Source organism: Chiloscyllium plagiosum, unplaced genomic scaffold (assembly GCF_037043375.1).
Source record: "Chiloscyllium plagiosum isolate Xiang-an unplaced genomic scaffold, Cpla_swu_hap1 HiC_scaffold_34, whole genome shotgun sequence".
NCBI lineage: Eukaryota > Metazoa > Chordata > Chondrichthyes > Orectolobiformes > Hemiscylliidae > Chiloscyllium > Chiloscyllium plagiosum.
Genome location: NW_028270172.1, coordinates 42618058 through 42639597, shown reverse-complemented (window position 1 = coordinate 42639597; position 21540 = coordinate 42618058). Strand labels below are relative to the sequence as shown.

At 40.7% G+C, this 21540-nt stretch overlaps 1 protein-coding gene across 1 annotated transcript; it reads right to left on the bottom strand.

The window, feature by feature from the left end:
* Positions 1–201: 201 nt before the first annotated feature.
* On the bottom strand, positions 202–13875 carry LOC148141152 (uncharacterized). Its single transcript, XM_087978462.1, has 5 exons — positions 13500–13875; positions 10536–10707; positions 2815–2993; positions 626–722; positions 202–516 (listed from the first exon to the last, which is right to left on the bottom strand). The coding sequence occupies exons 1-5, from the start codon at positions 13873–13875 to the stop codon at positions 360–362; spliced, it is 981 nt and encodes a 326-aa protein (XP_087834588.1). The 3' UTR covers positions 202–359.
* Between the last annotated feature and the right edge of the window lie 7665 nt (positions 13876–21540).

Here is a 21540-nt window from a genome sequence, read left to right as displayed (position 1 = left end):
CAGAGGTGGGCCTCAGTATTGATCAGCTCCTGTTCCTGAGCTGGGTCTGATGAATATAGTGTTGGTGGGCAGAAGTAGAATCACAATGATTTACTTGTTAAGTCAATTCATTATTCATCTTGTCATATCTGCATGAAGATTCTTGTGCTTCAGTGTGAGAGCTGGCCTGAATTTTATAAATTAATATGAAAGGAGGGAAAAGGAAAATCCCAGTATTATTTTGGCTGACAACAGGATATAAAACCTTATTTCTTCACTAAAATGTTGACATTCTTGTTTTTAATGAATTGATGTTAAGGTGGTCATTCCTACAATGTATTAGTATCAAAGCATCACAAAATCTCTACTGCTTATACCCATCATGACAGCAACACTTCGTCAGGCATCGGAAATCCACGAACAGCAGCCACAGCATTTTCAATCATTATCTCCAGCATTTCACGAGTGGTCTTTTCAGTGGCAGTTCCAATGTGGGGAGTCAGAATGACATTTGGTAAGTGTAGTAAAGGATGATTCCTTTTAGGAAAATCACAAGATGGTTGTGATGTCAAATGGGTTTCTGTGCCAAGATTATTGATTGTTATTTTTGAAATGATAATTTGAATAAATGAATGTGACAACATACCTCGGAAGGGGCTCTGGTTCAGAGACATCTAGTGCTGCTGCACGAATAACCCCATTCTGAAGCGCTTTCGCCAAAGCATCCTGATCAATCACTCCACCTTGAGGTATCAAGCAAACTATGTTAGCTTGGTCTCATAGTCTTCTGTATATGGAACAAAGATTTGTAATATGCAGGCAAAGTAAAAGTTACATAGTTTTAGCAACATTTATTTTGGGGAAATTTATCCCAAAAATGTTTTATTGCAGTTGTGGAGGCCATATCATTCATTTTACTTGAAATTAATGTCAATTAGGGAAAAGTATTGCACCTAACATATAAATGTAATGTTAACTTTATAAAGAATTCATTAACTCAAAAATGATTGGTTGAGGTAACCACTATCTCCTGTTTTCTTGATTACTGTTCATTATGTTTCTCCATGGACAAGGCATTCTGGTTCAACAGCAACACTGTTTCAATGGTTAGAACAAGTCAGTAGTGGCTTGAAGAGATAGGGACATGAATGACAAAACCAGGCATGTTCACCTCATGTGCCTGGGCCTGAGTGGCTGCTGTGGGTAAATGTAGATGGGTTAGGTTTAGATTTGTGCAAGTGTAATTCCTTCTAGGTTGATGGGATAGACCACTGGTAAGTGGCTGTGGATATTTGAGGAGTCATGTTGAGGCTGGGAGAATGTTGCAATAATGACAAGGAGGAAGAGTGCTTACTATTGCCTTCCATCTGGAAATTGCAAATGCAGGCTAAGTGACTGGGTCTGTGAGGGAGGAAACTGCAGCATACACATCACAGGACTTTTAGAGGGAACCAACAAAGGTTACAGGCATGTGAAAGGTCGAGTGCAAAAGCCTGTATGATGTATACTCCCTGGTCATTCTCCAGAATTGTCTCTGAAGGTGGCACCTCTCTGGCACAGCCACTGGTGGATAATCCTTTGACTGCTAAACTTCGTGCACAAAGGTATTTAGATTAGATTAGATTCCCTACAGTGTGGAAATAGGCCCTTCGGCCCAACCAGTCCACACCAATCTCCGAAGAGTAACCCACCCAGACCCATGCCCCTCTGACTAATGCACCTAACACTAAGGGCAATTTAGCATTGTCAATTCACCTAACCTGCACATCTTTGCAATGTGAGAGGAGACCAGAGCACCCGGGGGAAACCCACTCAGACACGGGGAGAATGTGCAAATTCCACACAGACAGACGCCCGAGGCTGGAATCAAACCTGGGACCCTGGTGCAGTGCTAACCACTGAGCCACCATGCTGCCACCCTAAACATTTAAACATTTGGGATCTTCATCCAGAAGGGCCAAAGGTGTCAGCAGCATATAAAGTGATGTGCACACATTGTTCCCTCTGATTATAAGTGATGCTGTCAGCTCTGTGCACAAACCTCAATCCATGAAGCCCCTTGTTTGATTATGAACTCCTGCTGGATGATGTGACCAAGTATCATCACTTGTCTCTGCCGCTACGTCAATGCATCTTCTCCTGAAACTTATGCAGGATTTATTTTTCTCCAGCATTCTAAAACTCTTTCAATGGCTTCCAATTCTCCACTTAGCTTCAGGTCATCCTGAAGCAGATCCTGCTCACACATCACCACAACCAAGCTTTCTTATATTGATTTATAATCCTTTTCTCAATATTTCATGCACTATCGATGAAAATTTCATACAGTTTATATACCAGCAGTACTGCTCAAATCTTGACCTTCAAGTTGACTTTGGGTAGTCCACTTTGTGAGGTGGTGAATGAGTTTAACTACCGCATGGAAAGCTCTGTTATATGTTCTTATATACAAGAAGTGTCTTGCCCAGTCCTGTTTGATCCTTACTAATTGGAAGATGTTGCCCCTTTGAAAGGAAACATATATTGTTGACATAACTACATAAATATTTAGGCTGCTCCCCGGAGATGCAATGCTGAAACCATCAATCAGTGGAATTCACAAGTGCTCCTGTGAAGAAGAGTATAAACTATGGAATCTGGTAAAACACATCCAAAAAAATGAGTTTTGATAATTTTCTGTGTTAGAAATGTGTCACTTTTATAAAAGATTTAATAGAATTACAAAATCAAAACCTCTTAAATAAGGAACTTAGTCATAGCAAACAGATGGTGAAAACATTTTTGCAAACGACATCTATATTTGTAAAACAAGCAATCACATATATATTTTCTTACCACGGGAGATATTAATAAGAGTAGCGTTGGGTTTCATTAGACTGAGCTCTCTTTCCCCAATCATTTTGGAAGTTTGAGGAGTCAAGCTTACTACTATCATCACAAAATCTGACTTCAGGAGGAGATCATCAATTTTTGCACAGTAACAAGCCCCAACCAGCCTCTCTTCTTCCTCAGTCCTAAAAATAGATGAAACAAGTGTTATGATAAAGATAGAGAATTTTTAGGACCTGGTATCCAGTTTAGTTTAGTATGCTGTTTTGGAAAATGTAGAGGATGACTGACTCTCAGGAGAGTGTAGCATGAAATGCCAAGTTTCTGGTATCGAGATTGGCTCTAATGCAATCAGGGGACATTGGGTTCCAAGCGATTGATTGCGATAGGGGACTCTGCAGCCAGAGGCACAGACAGACGTTTCTGCAGCCGACAGCAAGAAATCAGTATGGTGTGTTGCCTCTCTGGTGCCAAGTTCAAAGACATCTCTGAGAGGGTGCAGAATGATCTCAAAGGGGAGAGGGACCTGCCGGTCATTGTACACATTGGAACTAACAACATAGAAAGGGAAAAGCATGAGATTCTGAAGGGACAAAAAAAAAGTTAGGCATGAATTTAAAAAGGAGGTCTTTGAGAGTAGTAATATCTGGATTACTCCCAGTGCTATGAGCTAGTGAGGATAGGAATAGGAGGATAGATCTGATGAATGCGTGATTGGGGAGCTGGTGCAGGGGAGAAGGGTTCACGTTTTTGGATCATTGGAATCTCTTCTGGGGTAGAAGTTACCTGTACAAGAAGGACAGATTGCACCTGAATTAGAAGGGGACTAATATACTGGCAGGGAAATTTACTCAAGCTACTTGGGAATATTTTAAACTGGTAAGGTGGGACAAGGGGTTGGGGGATTGGGCCCAGGGAAATAGTGAGGAAAGAGATCAATCTGAGACTGGTACAGTTGGGAAAATGAGTGAGTCAAACAGTCAGGGCAGGCAGGGCCAAAGCAGAGAAGAAGATAGGACTGATAAATTAAACTGCATTTATTTCAATGCAAAAAGCCTATGCAAAAAGCCTAGAAGGGAAGGCAGATGAACTCAGAGCATGGTTAGGAACATGGGACTGGGATATCATGGCAATTATAGAGATGTGGCTCAGGGATGGACAGGACTGACAGCTTAATGTTTCTGGAAACAGATGTTATAGGAAGGATAGAAGGGGAAGGTGGGGCAAGAGAGGAAGGGGAGTGGCGTTTTTGATAAGGAATAGCATTAATGCTGTACTTAGGGAGGATATTCCTGGGAATACACCCAGGGAAGTTATTTGAGAGGAACTGAGAAATAAGAAAGGGATGATCACCTTATTGGGATTGTATTGTAGACCTCATAATAGTCAGTGGGAAATTGAGAAACAAATTTGAAAGGAGATTTCAGTTACATAAATGACAAAAAGCACTGAACCCACCACCAATCCTTGTGGCAACTTCTGGTCATAGGTCTCCACTCTGAAAAGCAACTCTCCACCACCACCCTCTGTCTTCTACCTTTTGAGCCAGTTCTGTATCCAATCGGCTAGTTCTCCCTAATTTCCAACCTTGCTAATCAGTCTACCATGAGAAACCTTTTTTGAACGCCTTACTGAAGTCGGTATAGATCACGTCCATTGCTCTCTCTTCATCAATCCTCTTTGTTACTTCTTCAAAAAAATCAATTAAGTTCATGAGACACGATTTCCCATGGTCAAAGTCATGTTGACTATCCAAAATCAGTCCTTTCCTTTCCAAATACATGGAAATCCTGTCCCTGAGGATCGCATCCAAAAGCTTGCCGACCACTGATGTCAGACTCGCTGGTCTGTAGTTCCCTAGCTTCCCCCGTCTTCCAACACCTCACCTGTGGCTATTGATGATTCAAATATCTGAGCAAAGGGCCCAACAATCAACCCTCTCGCTTCCAAAATGTTAGGTTACACTTGATTTATCCATCTTCAATCATTTTAAGACATTCAGCACATCATCTTCTGTAATAGGGACATGTTTCAAAATGAAGCCATTTATTTCCTCATGTTCTCTAGCTTCCATATCATTCTCCACAGGATTCACTGATGTAAAATACTCGTTTAGTATATTACCCCCATCTCCTGCGGTTCCATATGTAGGCTGTCTTGCTGATCTTTAAGGGGTCCTGTTCTCTCCCTAGTTACCCTTTTGACCGTCATTTATTTAAAAGTCCTTTGGGATTCTCCTTAACCCTATTTGCGAAAGCCCCTTTTTGCCATCCTGATTTCCCTCTTTAAGTACACTTCTATGGCCTTTATATTCTTCGAGGGAATCATTCAATTTCTGCTGTCTATATCTGCCATATGCCTCCTTTATCTTGACGAATACGTCAATTTCTCTTGTCATCCAGCATTCCCTGTACCTAATAAGCGTACCCTTCACTCTCACAGGAACATACGCTCTGTGAACTCTCATTAAATAATTTTTGATGGCTTCCAACTTTCCAGTGGTCCCTTTACCTGCAGATACCCACCCCCAATCTACACTTGAAAGTTTTTTGCCTAATTCCATCAAAATTGTTCTACCTCCAGTTTAGAACTTGAAATTTAGATCTGGTCCATCATTTTTCTATCACTATTTTGAAAGCAAGAGAATTATGATCACTCGCCCCAAAGTGCTCTCCCACTGACACCTCAGTCACCTGCACTGCCTTATTTCCCAAGAGTAGGTCAAGTTTTGCTCCTTTTCTCATAGGTACATTCACATACTGAATCAGAAAATTTTCTTGTACATGTGTAACAAATTCTTGTCTGTCCAAGCTGTTAACACTATGGCAGTGTCAGTCTGTTTGGAATGTTCAAATTCCCTAACATTACCACCCTATAATTCTTACCGATAACTGAGATCTCTTTACAAATTTGCTTCTCAATTTCCTACTGACTACTGAGGAGTCTGTAGTACAATCCCAGTAAGGTGATCATCTCTTTCTTATTTCTGAGTTCCACCCAAATAAATTTCCTGGATGGACTCCCCGGAATATCCTCCCGAAGTACAGCTGTTATGATATTCGTAATCAAAAGCACCACTCGCCTTCCTTTCATGCCCCACTTTCTATCCTTCCTATCGCATCTATACCCTGGAACATTAAGCTGCCAGTCCTGTCCATCCCCGAGCCATGTTTCTGTAATGGCTATGATATCCCAGTCCTATGTTCCCAAACATGCCCTGAGTTCATCTGCCTTACCTGTTGGGCTTCTCGCATTGAAATAAATGTATTTTAATTCATCAGTCCAACCTGTTCTCTGCTTTATTCCTGCCTGCCTTAACTGAGATACTCCATTTTCCAGTTGCAACAGTCTCAGACTGATCTCTTTTCTCATTATCTCCCTGGGTCCATCCCTTACTGGTGTAAATCCTCCCGAGCATCCCTCGCAAATCTCCCCAACAGTGTATTAGTCCCCTTCCAATTGAGGTGCTATCGTCCTTCTTATACAGGTCACTTTTTTACCCAGAAGAGATTACAATGATCCAAAAATGTGCATCCTTCTCCCCCACACCAGCTCCTCAGCCACGCATTCATCTGTTCTATCCTCATATTCCAACTCTCACTCGCTCATGGTAGAGAGTCAATCCAGATTTTACTACCTTTGAGGAACTACTTTTCAAATTCCTGCCTAATTTCCTATATTGTCTCCTCGAATCAAGTCCTTTACTCTTCCTATGTCATTGATTCTGCGTAATCCAAGATGGAAGACAGGAAAACATTGTGGATGTAAGAGCTGCTCCTTATTTGAAATGTTTTAGGTGTTGGAGGTGATTTCCTTGAAATCCAGGAGCAGCGATTACTGTTCTATATACTGTTATGTTGATTTGGAACTTCGTGGGGAACAACAGATCAAAACAACAGCACTTTAAAAAGGAGGAAGACAGAGAAAAGCATTGACCACATGGTTAAAGAAAGAAACCTATACTGCTGTCTGACACAGCAGTGAATCTGCACAGTTACTACCTTTGCTGTTGAGTTCAAGTATCTCTGGACATCAGAGTGTGTCCATGAAAAATTAACAAACAGCGAAATTCACAGCTGAACCTGGAGGAACCTCTGTGGGAGAGCTCACAGCACAGGAACGGATAGGTGCTTAGTTTTTAAGTGTAGCCTTACTGTAAATCAACAACAGTGAGTACAGTGGGTTATTTCTTGATTATATTTTTAATTCCGATCTGTCTCCTGATTAAATTTTAAAAATATAAGCTATAAGTATTAAGTTAGCCTGGAGCAGTATTTTTATTAGAGTGGTACTGGAAAAGCACAGCAGGTCATGCAGCATCTGAGGAGCAGCAAAATTGATATTTCGGGCAGGAGCCCTTCATCATTCCTGATTTTCCTGCTCCTTGGATGCTGCCTGACCTCCTGTACTTTTTCAGCACCACTCTAATCTTGATGCTAATCTCTAGCATCTGCAGCCCTCAGTTTCCCCCAGTGTTTTTATTTAAGAACAATAAGACGGTGCTATTTTTTGGGCTAGTAGATTGTGAAGGAGCAAAGATGGCCTTTAGTAGAATGATGTGCTGGTGTCAGGTGTGGGAGTTGAGGGAGAGTTGCCATGTTACTGATGATTATGTCCAGGGGAAGAGTCATTGGTTGTAAATCCTATCCGATCGCATGGGTCAGTTGGAGCAGCAGTTAGAGGCAATAAGGAATTTTCAGGAGCTAAGGAGTGTGATCAATGACAGTTATAGGAAAGGAAAAAAGCCACAGTTAGAGCCAGGATGATGAGCTAACTCCAGGAAAGATAGGAGGGGTAGATAGGTAATGCAGGAGTCTCCTGTGGCTATCCCCATCTCAAACAAATATGCTGTTTTGGAAAATGTAGTGGACTCTCAGGGGAATGTAGCATGAACAGCCAAGTTTCTGGATCTGGAATGGCTGTAATGTAACGAGGGGTATGTCAAGTCCCAAGCAATCGATTGTGATAGGGGACTCTCCAATCAGAGGCACAGATAGATGTTTCTGTGCCCAGCAGCAAAAAATCAGAATGGTGTGTTGCCTCCCTGGTACCAGGATCAAGGATGTCTCAGAGACGGTGCAGAATGTTCTCAAAGGGGAAAGGAATCAGCAGGAGGTCATTGCACACATTGGAACTAACAACATAGAAAGGGAAAAGGATGAGATTCTCAAGGGATAATTTAGAAACCTAGGCTGTAATATAAAAGTTAGGTCTTCTAGGGTAGTATTATCTGGATTACTCCCGGTGTTACTAATACCTGGACCCCCTGGGGTGGGGGGTTGTGGGGTGGTACCGCTCTGTTCCGTGATCGGTCAATAAGCACTCACAATCAGTCTGGTTCTTTAAGGCTTCATTCTTTCTTTCTTAATACGGCCAGGTACACAGCATCCGGAAACACAGAGGTTATTCACTTCCATGTTCCTCAGAAGAGCTGCACACATGGTTAAAATAAAGACATTTTTATACTTTTCTTAAGGAAAGATACAGGCCATGATCACCTAGTTCATTCAGACAATTACCAATCAATACATGATACTGCTTTATTTGATAGTTACTGTCAGGCAATGAGACAAGTCACTGACAATGTGTAAAGGAATAAAACCAAGCAATCCTGCCAATTAATTCTGATTTTGTGATTCAGGGCTAATACAATTGATTATTAAAAATAATAAATAAAATAATCATGATCTGTAATTCAGAGGGGGAAACTGAACAAGTGACTCAGATATTTTTTAAATCATCATAGAAGTTGGGAAGTTATGTTGCAGTGTACAGGACTTTGATGAGGCGCACTTGGAGTATTGTGTTCAGTTTTGGTCACCTTGTTATCGGAAGAATGTTATTAAACTGGAAAGAGGTGCAGAAGAAATTTGCAAGGATGTTGCCAGAACACAAGAGACTGAGTTATAGCGAGAAGTTGGACAAGCTAGGACATTTTTCTTCAGATCTTAGGAGACTGAGAGGGGATCTGATAGAAGTGTGTAAGATCATGAAAGTGGGGATAGGGTGAATGTATACTGTCATTTTAACCAGGGTTGGGGAATCGAGGACGAGAGGACATCAGTTTAAGAATAAACAGGAACCTGAAGGACAACTTTTATACACAGAGGGTGGTACACAAATGGAATGAGCTGCAGGTGGAAGTGGTTGACGCAAGTACATTAATGACATTTAAAAGACATTTGGACAAATACATGGATAGGAAAGGTTCAAAAGAATATGGGCCAAGTGCAGGGAAATGGGATTAGCGTGGATGGACATTTTAGTTGGCATGGACCATTTTGGGCTGAAGGGCCTTTCTCCATACGAGAGGACTCTATGACTCCATAAAAAGAGCAATTTAAGGAAACTTGCCATGGTGAACAATTAGATCTGAGGCCACTGCAACTTCAGGACAACCCAAGTACTCAACAGACAATCAAGCGGTCTTTGAAATGTGGTCACGATTGTAACATAGGAACCATGGCTGCCAACTTGTACATCGCAAGCTTCACAAACAAGTGTGGTAACAAGCAATTAATTGTTTTTGTATGTTGCTTGAAGGGTGAACATTAACTAGGACACTGTGAAGAAGTTATTAACTCTTTTTAGGAATAGCACCATAGGATTTTATATATCCCGTAGAAAACACAGCATCTCTGAAATGCAGTCCTCTCTCAGTTCTACATTGATATAGCAACCTACATTTTGCTGGAGTGGGACCTGAATTCAAAATGTTCTGACTCAGAGGTATGTGTGCTACATTTGGCACATAAACGTTAAGAAGATTAAACTCAGTTTCTTCAAACCCCACCACAAACTCTGCATCTTTGCTGCTATTTCTAATTCTATTTTGGCTGCTGTCTCAATAACCTGGGTAGACCTTTGGACTCCCTGAGGGGTTTGGGGACACAATCGGGTTGCACCTTTTGAATTTTTAGTCAGCCTCTATGTATTCTTGTGGGGGGGGGGGGGGGGGGGGGCGCGGAACTTCCACCAGGATTTGAATTATCACTGTGAATATGGCAGCAAGGCAGTTGTAATATGGAATATCATTTTTTTGTGATTTTAATTTCTCATTCAACCCTGACCTGGCTATCCAAGAAGCAGGTGAAATACTGTGTTTGGGGACTAATGTGCTAGTATGTCAAGGTGGACCTCATGATTTAGAAAAGTCGGTGTGGACTGGGGTGGACAAAGTCAAAACTCACACAACACCAGGTTATAGTCCAACAAGTTTATTTAGAAGCACTAGCTTTCAAGGCGCTGCCTCTTTATCAGGTGTTGTGGAACATGATCATATAACGCAGAAATTATAGCAAAAAGGTTACAGTGTCATGGAGTTGTAATGATATATTAAACAACTTCAGTTAAAAATCACACCATAAGACCATAAGAATTAGAAGTGGAAGTAAGGCCATTCAGCCCATCGAGTCCACTCCACCATTCAATCATCGCTGATGGGTATCTATCCACACTCTCCCCGTAACTGTCTGAGCTGAGATGACACCTATTATTAAATAAGCTGACGTCACCTTGAGAATGTAATTCTGGGATTTACATACTAAAGAACCTAAACCACCATATCCCAATCTAAAAGATGAAAGACTTAATCTATATTTGTTTAAGAACTATAATCTGGTGTGGTGTGATTTTTTTAATAATGTGCACCTCAATATACTATTAACAGATAATATCTATGCACTGTTACAAAATGATCTTTATTTGGAACCTCCAATAAATCCTACCTCCTGTTCCTGTTGTGATACAGAATTTTCATCTCAAATCCTTTGGCTCTTTGAGCGACTTTGTATCCGATCCGTCCCATTCCAATGATCCCAAGAGTGGCTCCAGTCACTTCGACTCCGTACCAACTCAAAGGGTACATTTTAGTGTCTGGACAAGTTGTAATCTTTTGACCTAAAATTTTAAAATCAAACTAGTCAAGAGCAGACTAATAAATGTGTTTCAGAAATAAAAATATAAAACTGCTGGAAATATTCAGCAGGTCAGGCAGCATCTGTGGAGAGAGAAACAGAGTTATCATTTCAGGGCGATGACGTTCAAACAGAATGTTTTTCAGAAGCTGGAAGAAGGTGAAAATTGAAGGCCAATATTGTCCAATATCCTCGTTGTCTGGCAATAAATAGGTCAACAATCTGTTGCAGTACTGCTTGCAGATTAGCAGATTATCTTGAGATGTCACTACAGTGCTATTTGGGTTAATTAACTTTTATACCTGCAACAATTAAACTTAGAAGCCTCATGCACATCTTCAGCACTGTAGCACCAACAAAATAGTTGGTTTCATATGAAAACCAGGGAAGAAGTGTGCACAAATCTGATATTACCAATTGAAAACCTATAGGAGGCTTATGTGCTAAATTGAAAATCAATTTTCAGTAATTTTGGTGGGGGGCTTATGTAAAGACTTTCCTTTTATAACCCATACATCATGAATGCCTACTGTTTATGTAAAATACCACATCCACAAGAGAAACAATTCATATTGTTAAATGTAGTAACCCCATATGGTAAGACGTGGAGTCCCTGAGTGAACTGCATGTCTAAATTCAGATCAATTCTGTTGAATTCAGTTTTCAGATATTATTTTTATGAAGACGAGAACACTCAGAAGTTAATAATTTTAATCACATAAAGCAACCCAATCTTTTCATGGTTTATATATTTTAACAAGGTACATTCCTTTTCCTGTCCATAAGACATAGGAGCAGAAATTATCATCACGTTTGCTCTGCTACTCAATCATAACTGATAGGTTTCTCAACCCCATTCTCCGGCTTTCTCCCCATAACCCTTGACCCCCTTGACAATCAAGAACCTATCTATCTCTGTCTTAAATATACTCAATGATCTGACCTTCACAGCCTTCTGTGGGAGTGAATTCCGTAGATTCACACTCTCTGGCTAAAGGGGTTTCTCCTTATCTCCGTTATAAAAGGCTGTGCCCTCGGGTCCAAATCTCTCCTACCAATAGAAACATCTTCCCAACATCCACTTTGTCCAGCCATTCAGTATTTTATAAGTTTCAGTTCGATACCCCCTCATCCTTCCAAACTCCATTGCGTATAGAGCCAGAGTCCTCAAACATTCCTCATATGTTAAGCTTTTCTTTCCTGGGACCATTCTCCTGAACCTCCTCTGAACATGCTCCAGGGCCAGTACATCTTCCTGAGATTTGGAGCCCAAAACTACACACAATACTCCAAATGTAGCCTGACCAGAGCCTTATTGAGCCTCTGAAGTACATCCCTGTCTTTCTAGTCAAGTCCTCTCAAAAGAAGTGCCATCATTGCATTTGCCTTCCTATCTACTGACTCAATCTGCAAGTTTACTTGAGAGAATCCCAGACTAGAATCCCAATTCTCTTTGCACTTCAGACTTCTGAATTTTCTCCACATTTAGAAAATAGTCCATGCCTCTATTCTTCCTACCAACACGCATGACCTCACATTTTCCCAGGTTGTACTCTATATGCCACTTCTTTGTCCACTCTCTTAACTTGTCCAAATCTTCTGCAGCCTCCACGCCTCCTCCATGCTGCCTGTCCCTCTACCTATCTTTGTATTGTCTGCAAACTTAACCAGAATGCCCTCAGTTCCTTCATCTAGATCATTAATGCATAAAATGAAAGTTGTAGTCCCAACACTGAACCTTGTGGAACACCACTTGTCACTGGCTGCCATCCTGAGAAAGATGTTTTTATCCCCACTCTCTGCTTCCTGCCAGACAGCCAGGTTTCTATTTCTGTGAGCACCTTGCCTCTAACACCATGAGCCCTTATCTTACTCAGTCTGCTGTGCGGCACCTTGTCAAAGGCCTTCTTGAAGTCCAAATAGATATATCCATTGGCTCTTCTTGGTCTAACATGCTTGTTCCTTCCTCAAAGTATTCAAACAGAGTTGTCAGGCATGACTTCCCCTTGATGAAACCATGCTGACTTTGCCCTATTTTACCATGCTTTCCCTAGTTTTCAGAAATCTCATTCTTCACAATGGACTCCATGACCAAGGCTAGGCTAATCGGTCTGTAATTTTCTGTCTTTTGCCTTAAAATTAAATTTGTGCCCTCTCGTTTTGATCCTTCTAGCTTTTTCCTTTGCCTATAAATCGGATACACAAGGGATGAGTGAAAGTAAGTAATTCCTACAGGGTGAAAATGTGAAAAAAAGCTAAAGAAGCACCTCCTTCATCTAACTTCATCAATTCCCTAAACTCCCAGCATTCCGTTCAAGTTGCACTGAGGTGCTATGTGTAATAATTCTGAAACTGAACTCCAGTTACAGAAAGAAAGTTCAAACGAGCTTCCTTAATTTACTAACCGAGCTATCCTACAGTGATAATTTGCATACCTCTGCTTAGGCCCTGGTTCATAAATTTATGCATTAACTTTTAGCTAACTGTTAGATATAAGCAAGTTTAAATTTTAAGAAAGAGATAAAAATACCCTCAACTCACCAACTCCAGCACACTGAGCTAGTTGTAATAACAGCCAGTAAATGCAGTTAGTCTATCTGAGAGCGTGTTTCTGTTGTGCATAATTTTATGATTTGAACATCTGTTTTCTCTGATTATTATATGTTAATTTGAATGTTTATTACCACATGCTGTACTCCTTCCTTGGTTTTAAAGTTCAAAGTTATAGATTCCAAGTCATCATCTGTCTGTTTGCCAAAATAGTTTACATTTTACCTTCCAATATATTCCAGGCAGATGCCAACATCAAAGCCATGCCCATTTCAGCAGTAACATTGTCCACCACATGAGGAGTGTTGGCCACCTTCACCCCAAAACTTTTGATCAGAGGTAAGTCGAGATGGTCCACACCAACTCCATGATTTATAATGGCCTTCAAATGAGGTAGAGATTTCAGAAGCTTTTCATCTATTATGGGATAGTGTTTCCAACCAAAAATAAACTGGATTTTCTCAGCAAGTTCTTTTTCATTTTTCAGGAATTCTTCATAGTAGATGATGTTGAAATGTTTCTTGATGAGTTCTACAAACCTTTCTGGAATACCTTCAGTTTCATGAAGTGCATAAGCTAAAACGTGAGGCTGATTGTTCATTGTCTGTGGAAGAGCAGAAATGAAAAGGCATTATTCTGTAAATTTGTTGCTACATTTTTCTTCTCATAATCCTTCACTTCTGATGCATCATGTAGGCAAACACCAGGGAGAGAGTTAAAATGGATTGAGCCATCAACATGTGGAAACCTCCTGGGTCACACACACACACAGGTTTGGAGACAAGTCAAAGGGCAGAATTGGAAATTTGCAACTCTGGTTGACACAATTCCACCCTCAAGCACTCTTGCCAGAGGCAGCACTATTGTCACAGAGGTCTTCCATTTTTAAAAAATATTAGACAGATTCTGAGAGCACCTGCATCTTGAGCCAACCTCACACTCTCCCATCTACCTCAACAACTCCACCTCAGCTGGTGGTACTTCTATTTTCCCCTGCTGCAAGTCTCCCTAAAGGCTTTCCTGTCTTGGGAGCCCACCCATCGTCCTTCACTATATAGTGAATTTGAAGGTAGCCTATTCATTTGCTGCCTCCTGGAAGATTGCAACCTCTGACCTGGACTGGGTTTGGGGGCCCAGAAATAGATCTGATTCATAAAACTTTCCAAAAAGCAGGTGGTCCCATCCAACATGTGATTTGGTGACCAATTGCTGAATTCATGACACATGGAGTGAGTCAACTAAGGGAAAATCCTTCGCTGTGATGGAAAAATTATTTCCCACAATACACTGCTGAACAAGCATCTGCACTTAACTAACTAATCCTGCAGAGTAAATTAGTTTTACTACCATTTTAATTTCACTGCTTTGTTAATTCAGTTTATTTCTATTTCTATTTAGTGTACTTACATTTTTCGCTCTCTTAACTCTATACAGGGCAAAGGAGTAAAGAAGTAACTTTTGAACAGAACCACAGGTTGGAAATTCAAAGAAAAATGAAAACCAATTTTTTAAAAATCTCCATGATTTTTCTCCAGGACTGTTTCAATTCTTTTAGGAGAATCATTTTTAGTTCCAGGACAACCCTGGAGGATTGATGTACTGCACAAATTTGATTTTTTCAAGTGAAAATCTCAAAAAATGAAAGGAAATATTATCGAAAACTAAGTGCATACTCCTCTGAGTCATGCTTGTTGGAGATTCATGATAGGATAACATGGTATTCCATTGTATTATTGTAAGATCTTCTTGGTGTCTGTCAGCTAGCAAGATTAATTGGTTGACCAGCCATTATGCGGAAAGGTCAAAGAGAGTGGCTCATTCTGATAATTGGAAGAGAACAGGACAGACAATACGTCTTCAGATTTGCAGTTGGGTGGACAGGTTTCGGAGTTATAGGTTTGAGGGAGGGTTTGTTTGATAACCAAAGAAACCTACTCGAAGAAACACGGACAACAGTCCTGATCCCCTGACTCGCCAGGGTGCATTTTTCTGCTCGTTCAGGCTGCTACTATCTCTGTTTTGCGATTGGATTTATCAAGAATTAGGAAAGCGCACTTGCAGCCATGAAAGCGGGTTTTCCGTCTCATTGAGGAAGCATAATTTAGTTATTATAGTGGAGTATTCCATTTTACAGGTTCGCTACACTGCACAATGATGCAAAATAGTGTGTATGCTGAGGGTTGGGTTACACCATTGTTTACTTTAACCTTCTTTTTCCTCCTCCCATACTTTCTTCCCTGTCATGAGAAGGATTAAAATTTCCAATTTCACCTCCATGTAATGTTTTAAGTGGCCATGGTGAAAAGTTGAAGGTCGAGTGAGGAAGGCGTTTGGTATGCTTTCCTTTATTGGTCAGAGTACTGAGTACAGGAGTTGGGAGGTTGCTGCACAGGACATTGGTTAGGCCACTGTTGAAATATTGTGTGCAATTCTGGTCTCCTTCCTATTGGAAAGATGTTGTGAAACTTGAAAGGGTTCAGAAAAGATTTACAAGAATGTTGCTAGGGTTGGACGATTTGAGCTATGGGGAGAGGTTGGAACAGGCTGGGGCTGGTTTCCCTGGAGCGTCGGAGGCTGAGGGGTGACCATATAGAGGTTTACAGAATTATGAGGGGCATGGATAGGGTAAACAGGCAAAGTCTTTTCCCTGGGGCTGGGGAGTCCAAAACTAGAGGACATAAGTTTAGGGTGGGAGGCGAAAGATATAAAAGCGACCTAAGGGGCAACATTTTCATACAGAGGGTGGTATGTGTACGGAATGAACTGCCAGAGGAAGTGGTGGAGGCTGGTACAATTGCAACATTTAAGAGGCATTTGGATGGGTATATGAATAGGAAGGGTTTGGAGGGAAATGCGCCAGGTGCTGGCAGGTGGGACAAGGTTGGTATATCTGGTCGGCATGGACGGATTGGACCGAAGGGTCTGTTTCCATGCTGTACATCTCTATGACTATGACTCTATCTATAAATAGCACACCTGATCCATGGTGCAAGTCACTTCCTGTTACTGCAACAGTTTGATTTCTGTTGTTTTGTAGCTTTGTTGGTTGTTCTTTGCTGTTAATGGATTTACAATCTATCTGGCAACAGCAATAATGAAACCATCAAATCTCAAATAAAGTCAGTAATGTGTGAAATTAAGAAGCCACATTGTGAGCTGACAGTGATCTAGGTTTTAATTGCATCCCAACTATATTCGCCACAGGGAGAGGACATGTTCTGGTGTGAAGGAGAAACTGCTGAATTGCTGCAACTAATTTCTGCCTTGCTGCAATCAGCTGCCAAGTTTATGGTCTTTGAAAGGGGAAATAAATGGTGGAAAATCAAAGCATTTATTTGCTTCCATGGTTTCTGTCAAGATCGTCTATTTAATTGGCACTCAGAGGGATGTTTAGGAAGCGTGAAGTAAAGATTGTGCTTAAATTTGTAGTTGCAAACAATGAAGCTGAACTGGACCTTTATGGATGGTTCATCTCTCTGGTACACTATCCATCCTTAACTGGAACTCTCCAACCCCAGCAATATGCTTGTAAATCTTTACTGCACCTTTTCAAGCTTAATAGTATCTCTTTCATAGTAGGGAGACCAGAACTGAACACAGTATTCCAAATGTGGCCTAAACAACATCTGCATAATGAATAATAAAATTCTCTTGTACACATTTAACAAATTCCTTGCCATCCAAGTCCTTAACACTATGGCTGACCCAGTCTATGTTTGGAAAGTTAAAATTCCCTACCATTACAACCCTATTATTCTCACAGATATCTGAGATCTCCTTACAAATGTGTTTCTCAATTTCCCGCTGACTACTGGGGGCCTTCAGTACATCCTAGTAAGCGATCATCCCTTTCTTATTTCTCAGTTCTACCCAAATAATTTTACTGGATATACTCTCGGGAATATGGTCCCTCTAGTACAGCTGTAATGTTATCTCAAACCAAAACCACTCCCTTCTTCTCTTGCCATCTTTCTATCCTTCCTGGAACATTAAGCTGCCAGACTGCCGTTCCCTGAGCCACATTTCTGTAATTGCTATGATATCCCAGTCCCATGTTCCCAACTATGCCCTGAGTTCATCTGCCTTACCTGTCAGGCCTCTTGCATTTTAGCTTATCAGTTTTACCTCATTCTCTGCCTTGCTCTTGCTACCTTGACTACTTGACTTGCTCGTCCTCTCAACTGAACCAGTCTCAGACTCACCTTTTTTTCTGACTATCTCTTTCGGTCCCAGCCTCTTAATGGTTAAAGCCTCTGGAGTAGTGCTAAATCTCTCACCAGGATATTGGTCCTCTTCCAATCCAGATGCAAACTGTCCTTCTGAAACAGGTCACTTCTATCCCAGAAGAGATTTCAATGATCTAAACATGTGAAAGCCTGCCCTTTGCACCAGTTTCTCAGCTACACCTTCATCTGGTCTATTCTCCTTGTCCTACTCTCACTAGCAAGTGTCACTGCGAGAAATCCAGATGTTATTATCTTTGAGGATCTTTTTAAGCTCCTGCCAAGTTTCACATATTCTCCCTTAAGAACCTAGTCACTTCCCATGTTGATTCCACTGTGTACAATGACCTTCTGCTGGTCATGCTCCCTTTTGAGAATACTTTGTACCCTCTCCAAGACATCTTTGATCCTGGCATCAGGCAGGCAACACATTATTCTGTTATCATGTTGTTGGCCACAGAAACGTCTATCTGCGCTCCCAACTAGATAGTGTTGCAAAATAAAAAGAGGACATAGATTTAAAGTGAGGTGCAAATGAAACAAGTGAGGTGAGAAAAATATTTATTCCACAGTGAGTATTTATAGAGTCAGACAGAATAGAAACAGACCCATCAGTCCAATTTGCCTGTGCTGCCCAGAGATCCCAATCTGATCTCGTCCTATTTGCCAGCAATTGGCCCACATCCCTGTAAATTCTGCCTATTCATATACCTATTTCTGCAGTGGTCATGAAAGCCAGGAAGATGTACTGTGCAGGATCCTTCCTTTATTCGTCCACAGCCACCACTGTGGTTAATTAGTTAATTGTGAATCAACAATAACACTACCTACTGTATGCATTTGTTATTCAGTGGTACCTACACAATCAGACTTTGTCATCTCCTACAGCACAGACCCACAAGCAAAAACACATTTCTGACTGAACTCCAATCCTCATGTTCCAGAATGTGGAGCAACCACAGCATCCGAGCTTCATGACTCACTGGTTTCTTCCATTTATGCCAAGTCATTGGTTATTAACAATTCACTCATCCCCCTCTGCCTGCAACAAAATCAAAACAGTTGTTTGGTCACCTAAAATACTATCTGTACTACACCCATGGTCACTATGCTTCAGGCTCACCCTGTCCTATTAACCAATCAACTCCTGTCTCCAATCTCTTTCCCATCATTTTGACCCTGCATGCATATTTTGAACATTTTTGTTGGTCTTCTGCTAAATATTAATAGGTATTTTATAGTGAACTTGATCTCTGAGCTCAGAGATAGGGACACTTCAGCCCTGAGACAAATGTTAATATAGCAAGTAGTTAAGCAAGTGTTTGAGGGTTAATTGACAGGTTAAATATTAAAGGGCGACAGGTGGAACAGTCTCTTGGTTTTTGGTTCATCATCTGGCTTGGACTAACATTGCTATTGGTAGTAGGGAATGACTGTATAAATGTGAGGCTTGCAAACGAAAAGTTTTCTTTTCATATAGAAACTTGATTTTAGAGTATCTTTGGAGAAGAATGGCTGAATCCAAATGCAAAGAATTAATATGTGACTTCCTGTTGAAGCTGAACCTTATGATTGATGGGAAAATCAAATGTATATGTGGAAGGGGTTGTTTCTTTACGAAGAAGACAACAAAGTCTGGTCCTGGTATTGTTGTTTACTGCTACAAGCACGATCAGGTGTAATATATTTTCAATTAGACATGGGTGGATGGCTTGAAACTTATATTAATTTATAAGAAAAATGACACTAAAGCAATATGAAGCTTATCCAGATTCTGAATTTAGGAAAGCAAGATATTCTAAATAAGAATGCATAATGGGATTTAATAGAATATATGTAAGATTGCAAAAAACCTACACATTTCTAATTCTGTATTTATCTTTAAACTGGACAATGCTGAATTTGTATAGACTTCTAGAATTGCCTCGAGTTAAGTTTTCAGTAAGAAACATGCTTTCTGAACAGATGTCAGAAGCGTGTGTGTGATCTGCAAACAAGTCGAAGTAAAGAATCTACACACTTCAACACTGGCACGCTGACAATTAAAATGTTCTCACACAATTTGAGGATGTAGTACATACAACTCCACCTAATGGGACAAACAATATCCAACAATTCAGGACAGCTTTTCAGGAAGAAATTTCCTAGCTCAGAGATCAAGGATACTATGAAGAACAAAAGAAAAATCCCCGTTCTGAAGAACTAAGATACTATTTTGTTTTGAAAAACATTAGTACACCTTCAAAAGGATATCTGACCTCTGAAGCAAATGCATGTGATTAATGGTCTCCAACAGACCAATGCTTGTTTTCAGCAGGAACTACTTTTGGCAATGATATTGGGTGAGGAGAAGCTTGGAGGGAGATATTGTAAAGCGTCTGAAAGGGTTCATGTTTAATTCATTAGGGTCTTTCAGCACTACTTAGAGTCCTTGAGCTATGCAGCATGAAACCAATCCTTCGTTCGAAATTGTCGATGCCAACCATCTAGCCTAAATTAGTCTCATTTGAGAGCATTTGGCTGTATCCCTCTTAATCTTTCCTATTCTTATACCCATTCCGATGCCTTTTAAATCTTGTAATTGTACTGGTCTTCGTCACTTCCTCAGGCAGCTCATTCCAGACGTGCACCACCCTCTGCATGAAAAAGTTGCTCCTTCGGACCCTTTTAAATCTTTCCCCTCTCGCACCTTAAACCTATCCCATCTAGGTTTGGACCCTGCTACCCTGGGGAAAAGATGCTGAAACTCGTTGGCAGGAATCCTAGTAATTTGTCTGCTTCGTGAGTTAAGTAGCTTGCATTTTTATATGAAACTTTGAAGTCCATCTCTGTCCTGCTCAGCAAAGCTAGAAAAAGAACATAATCCTCCCTCTGCTGAGCTCAGTCTCATTATTTAGTCCATATGGGCTGCCATTGCCTGGAATGATGCTTGAGATAAAACATTTGGACAGGAGGAATTTCTTTCTCCAAATACCTTCTTAAACAGAATTCAGATACTAACAAGGCCTTAATGGAAAAGAGACTGAACATCGGCAGGTTGGTCTTGAGAGTGTTACTGGCTGAATATTTGCTGAGTGAATGTAGTGTAACAAATAATGTGTAGATCCCTTGCTCAAATAAAACCAGTTCCTTCACTATTCCAAATACTCACCTTTTTTGGGCCTTAAATATCCCTAATTCTTTTGGAATAGTTTTCCTCCTCTTCTACTATGTTTCAAATTATTGTTGCATTATTTTGTACTATGGTGCAGTTTTTTCTGCTGAAGTGGAATTCTGTACCTCCGAGGCAATTATGTCGTTATTTAGTTATTCAGAGAACATTATGATTTTTTTTCCCCTGGGATCTTTAAAAATTTTGAAGTGCATAACAATTTTGGCTCTGGGCAAAGTATACCCAGCAATAAATAAATGGAATTTCCCCTTTTTACAAGAGTTTTCATCTCGAAGTTGTGTAATGTTTGGAATGTGATGCTTGGGGCATGTTGATGTACTATTTCGAAGTTCCTAATTTTCCTTTAAGGGAACTAGCCTTAAAGAATCAGAGACATTGTAATTGCATTGACGCACTGAAGCAAACTTTTGCCCTAACTTGGGAAAACTCGACCAACTCACTTTTGTGTCTTTTTGCTCAGTGGTGTATTTGTTTGTAGTGTATTTTGTGGATTATGATGGAGTGGACGAAGAATGTTGCTTGGTAGGTGGGCCAGTTAGAGACCGGGTTTTGTTTGTCTACATAATATTGCAGCTCCTAATATTGTTTAAAGGCCACCTTAGCCTCACTTCATGCCCCTTCACCCCTCGGTCCAATTTCCGTGCAACCCCTCTATGCCTCAATGCCATGTCTAGCCCTGCCACATTTCCCCGGGAAACCCATGTCCCCTGCTATTCCCCCATGCCACCTCTGTCCCCATGTAATAGTGTCACATAGTTTTTTTTACAGAAGGAGCCCCTTGGGCCATCAGGTCCACGTCATGAAAAATCCATCCATTCTAATCACATTTTCCAGAACTTGGCCCATAATCTTCTATACTACGCTATTTCAA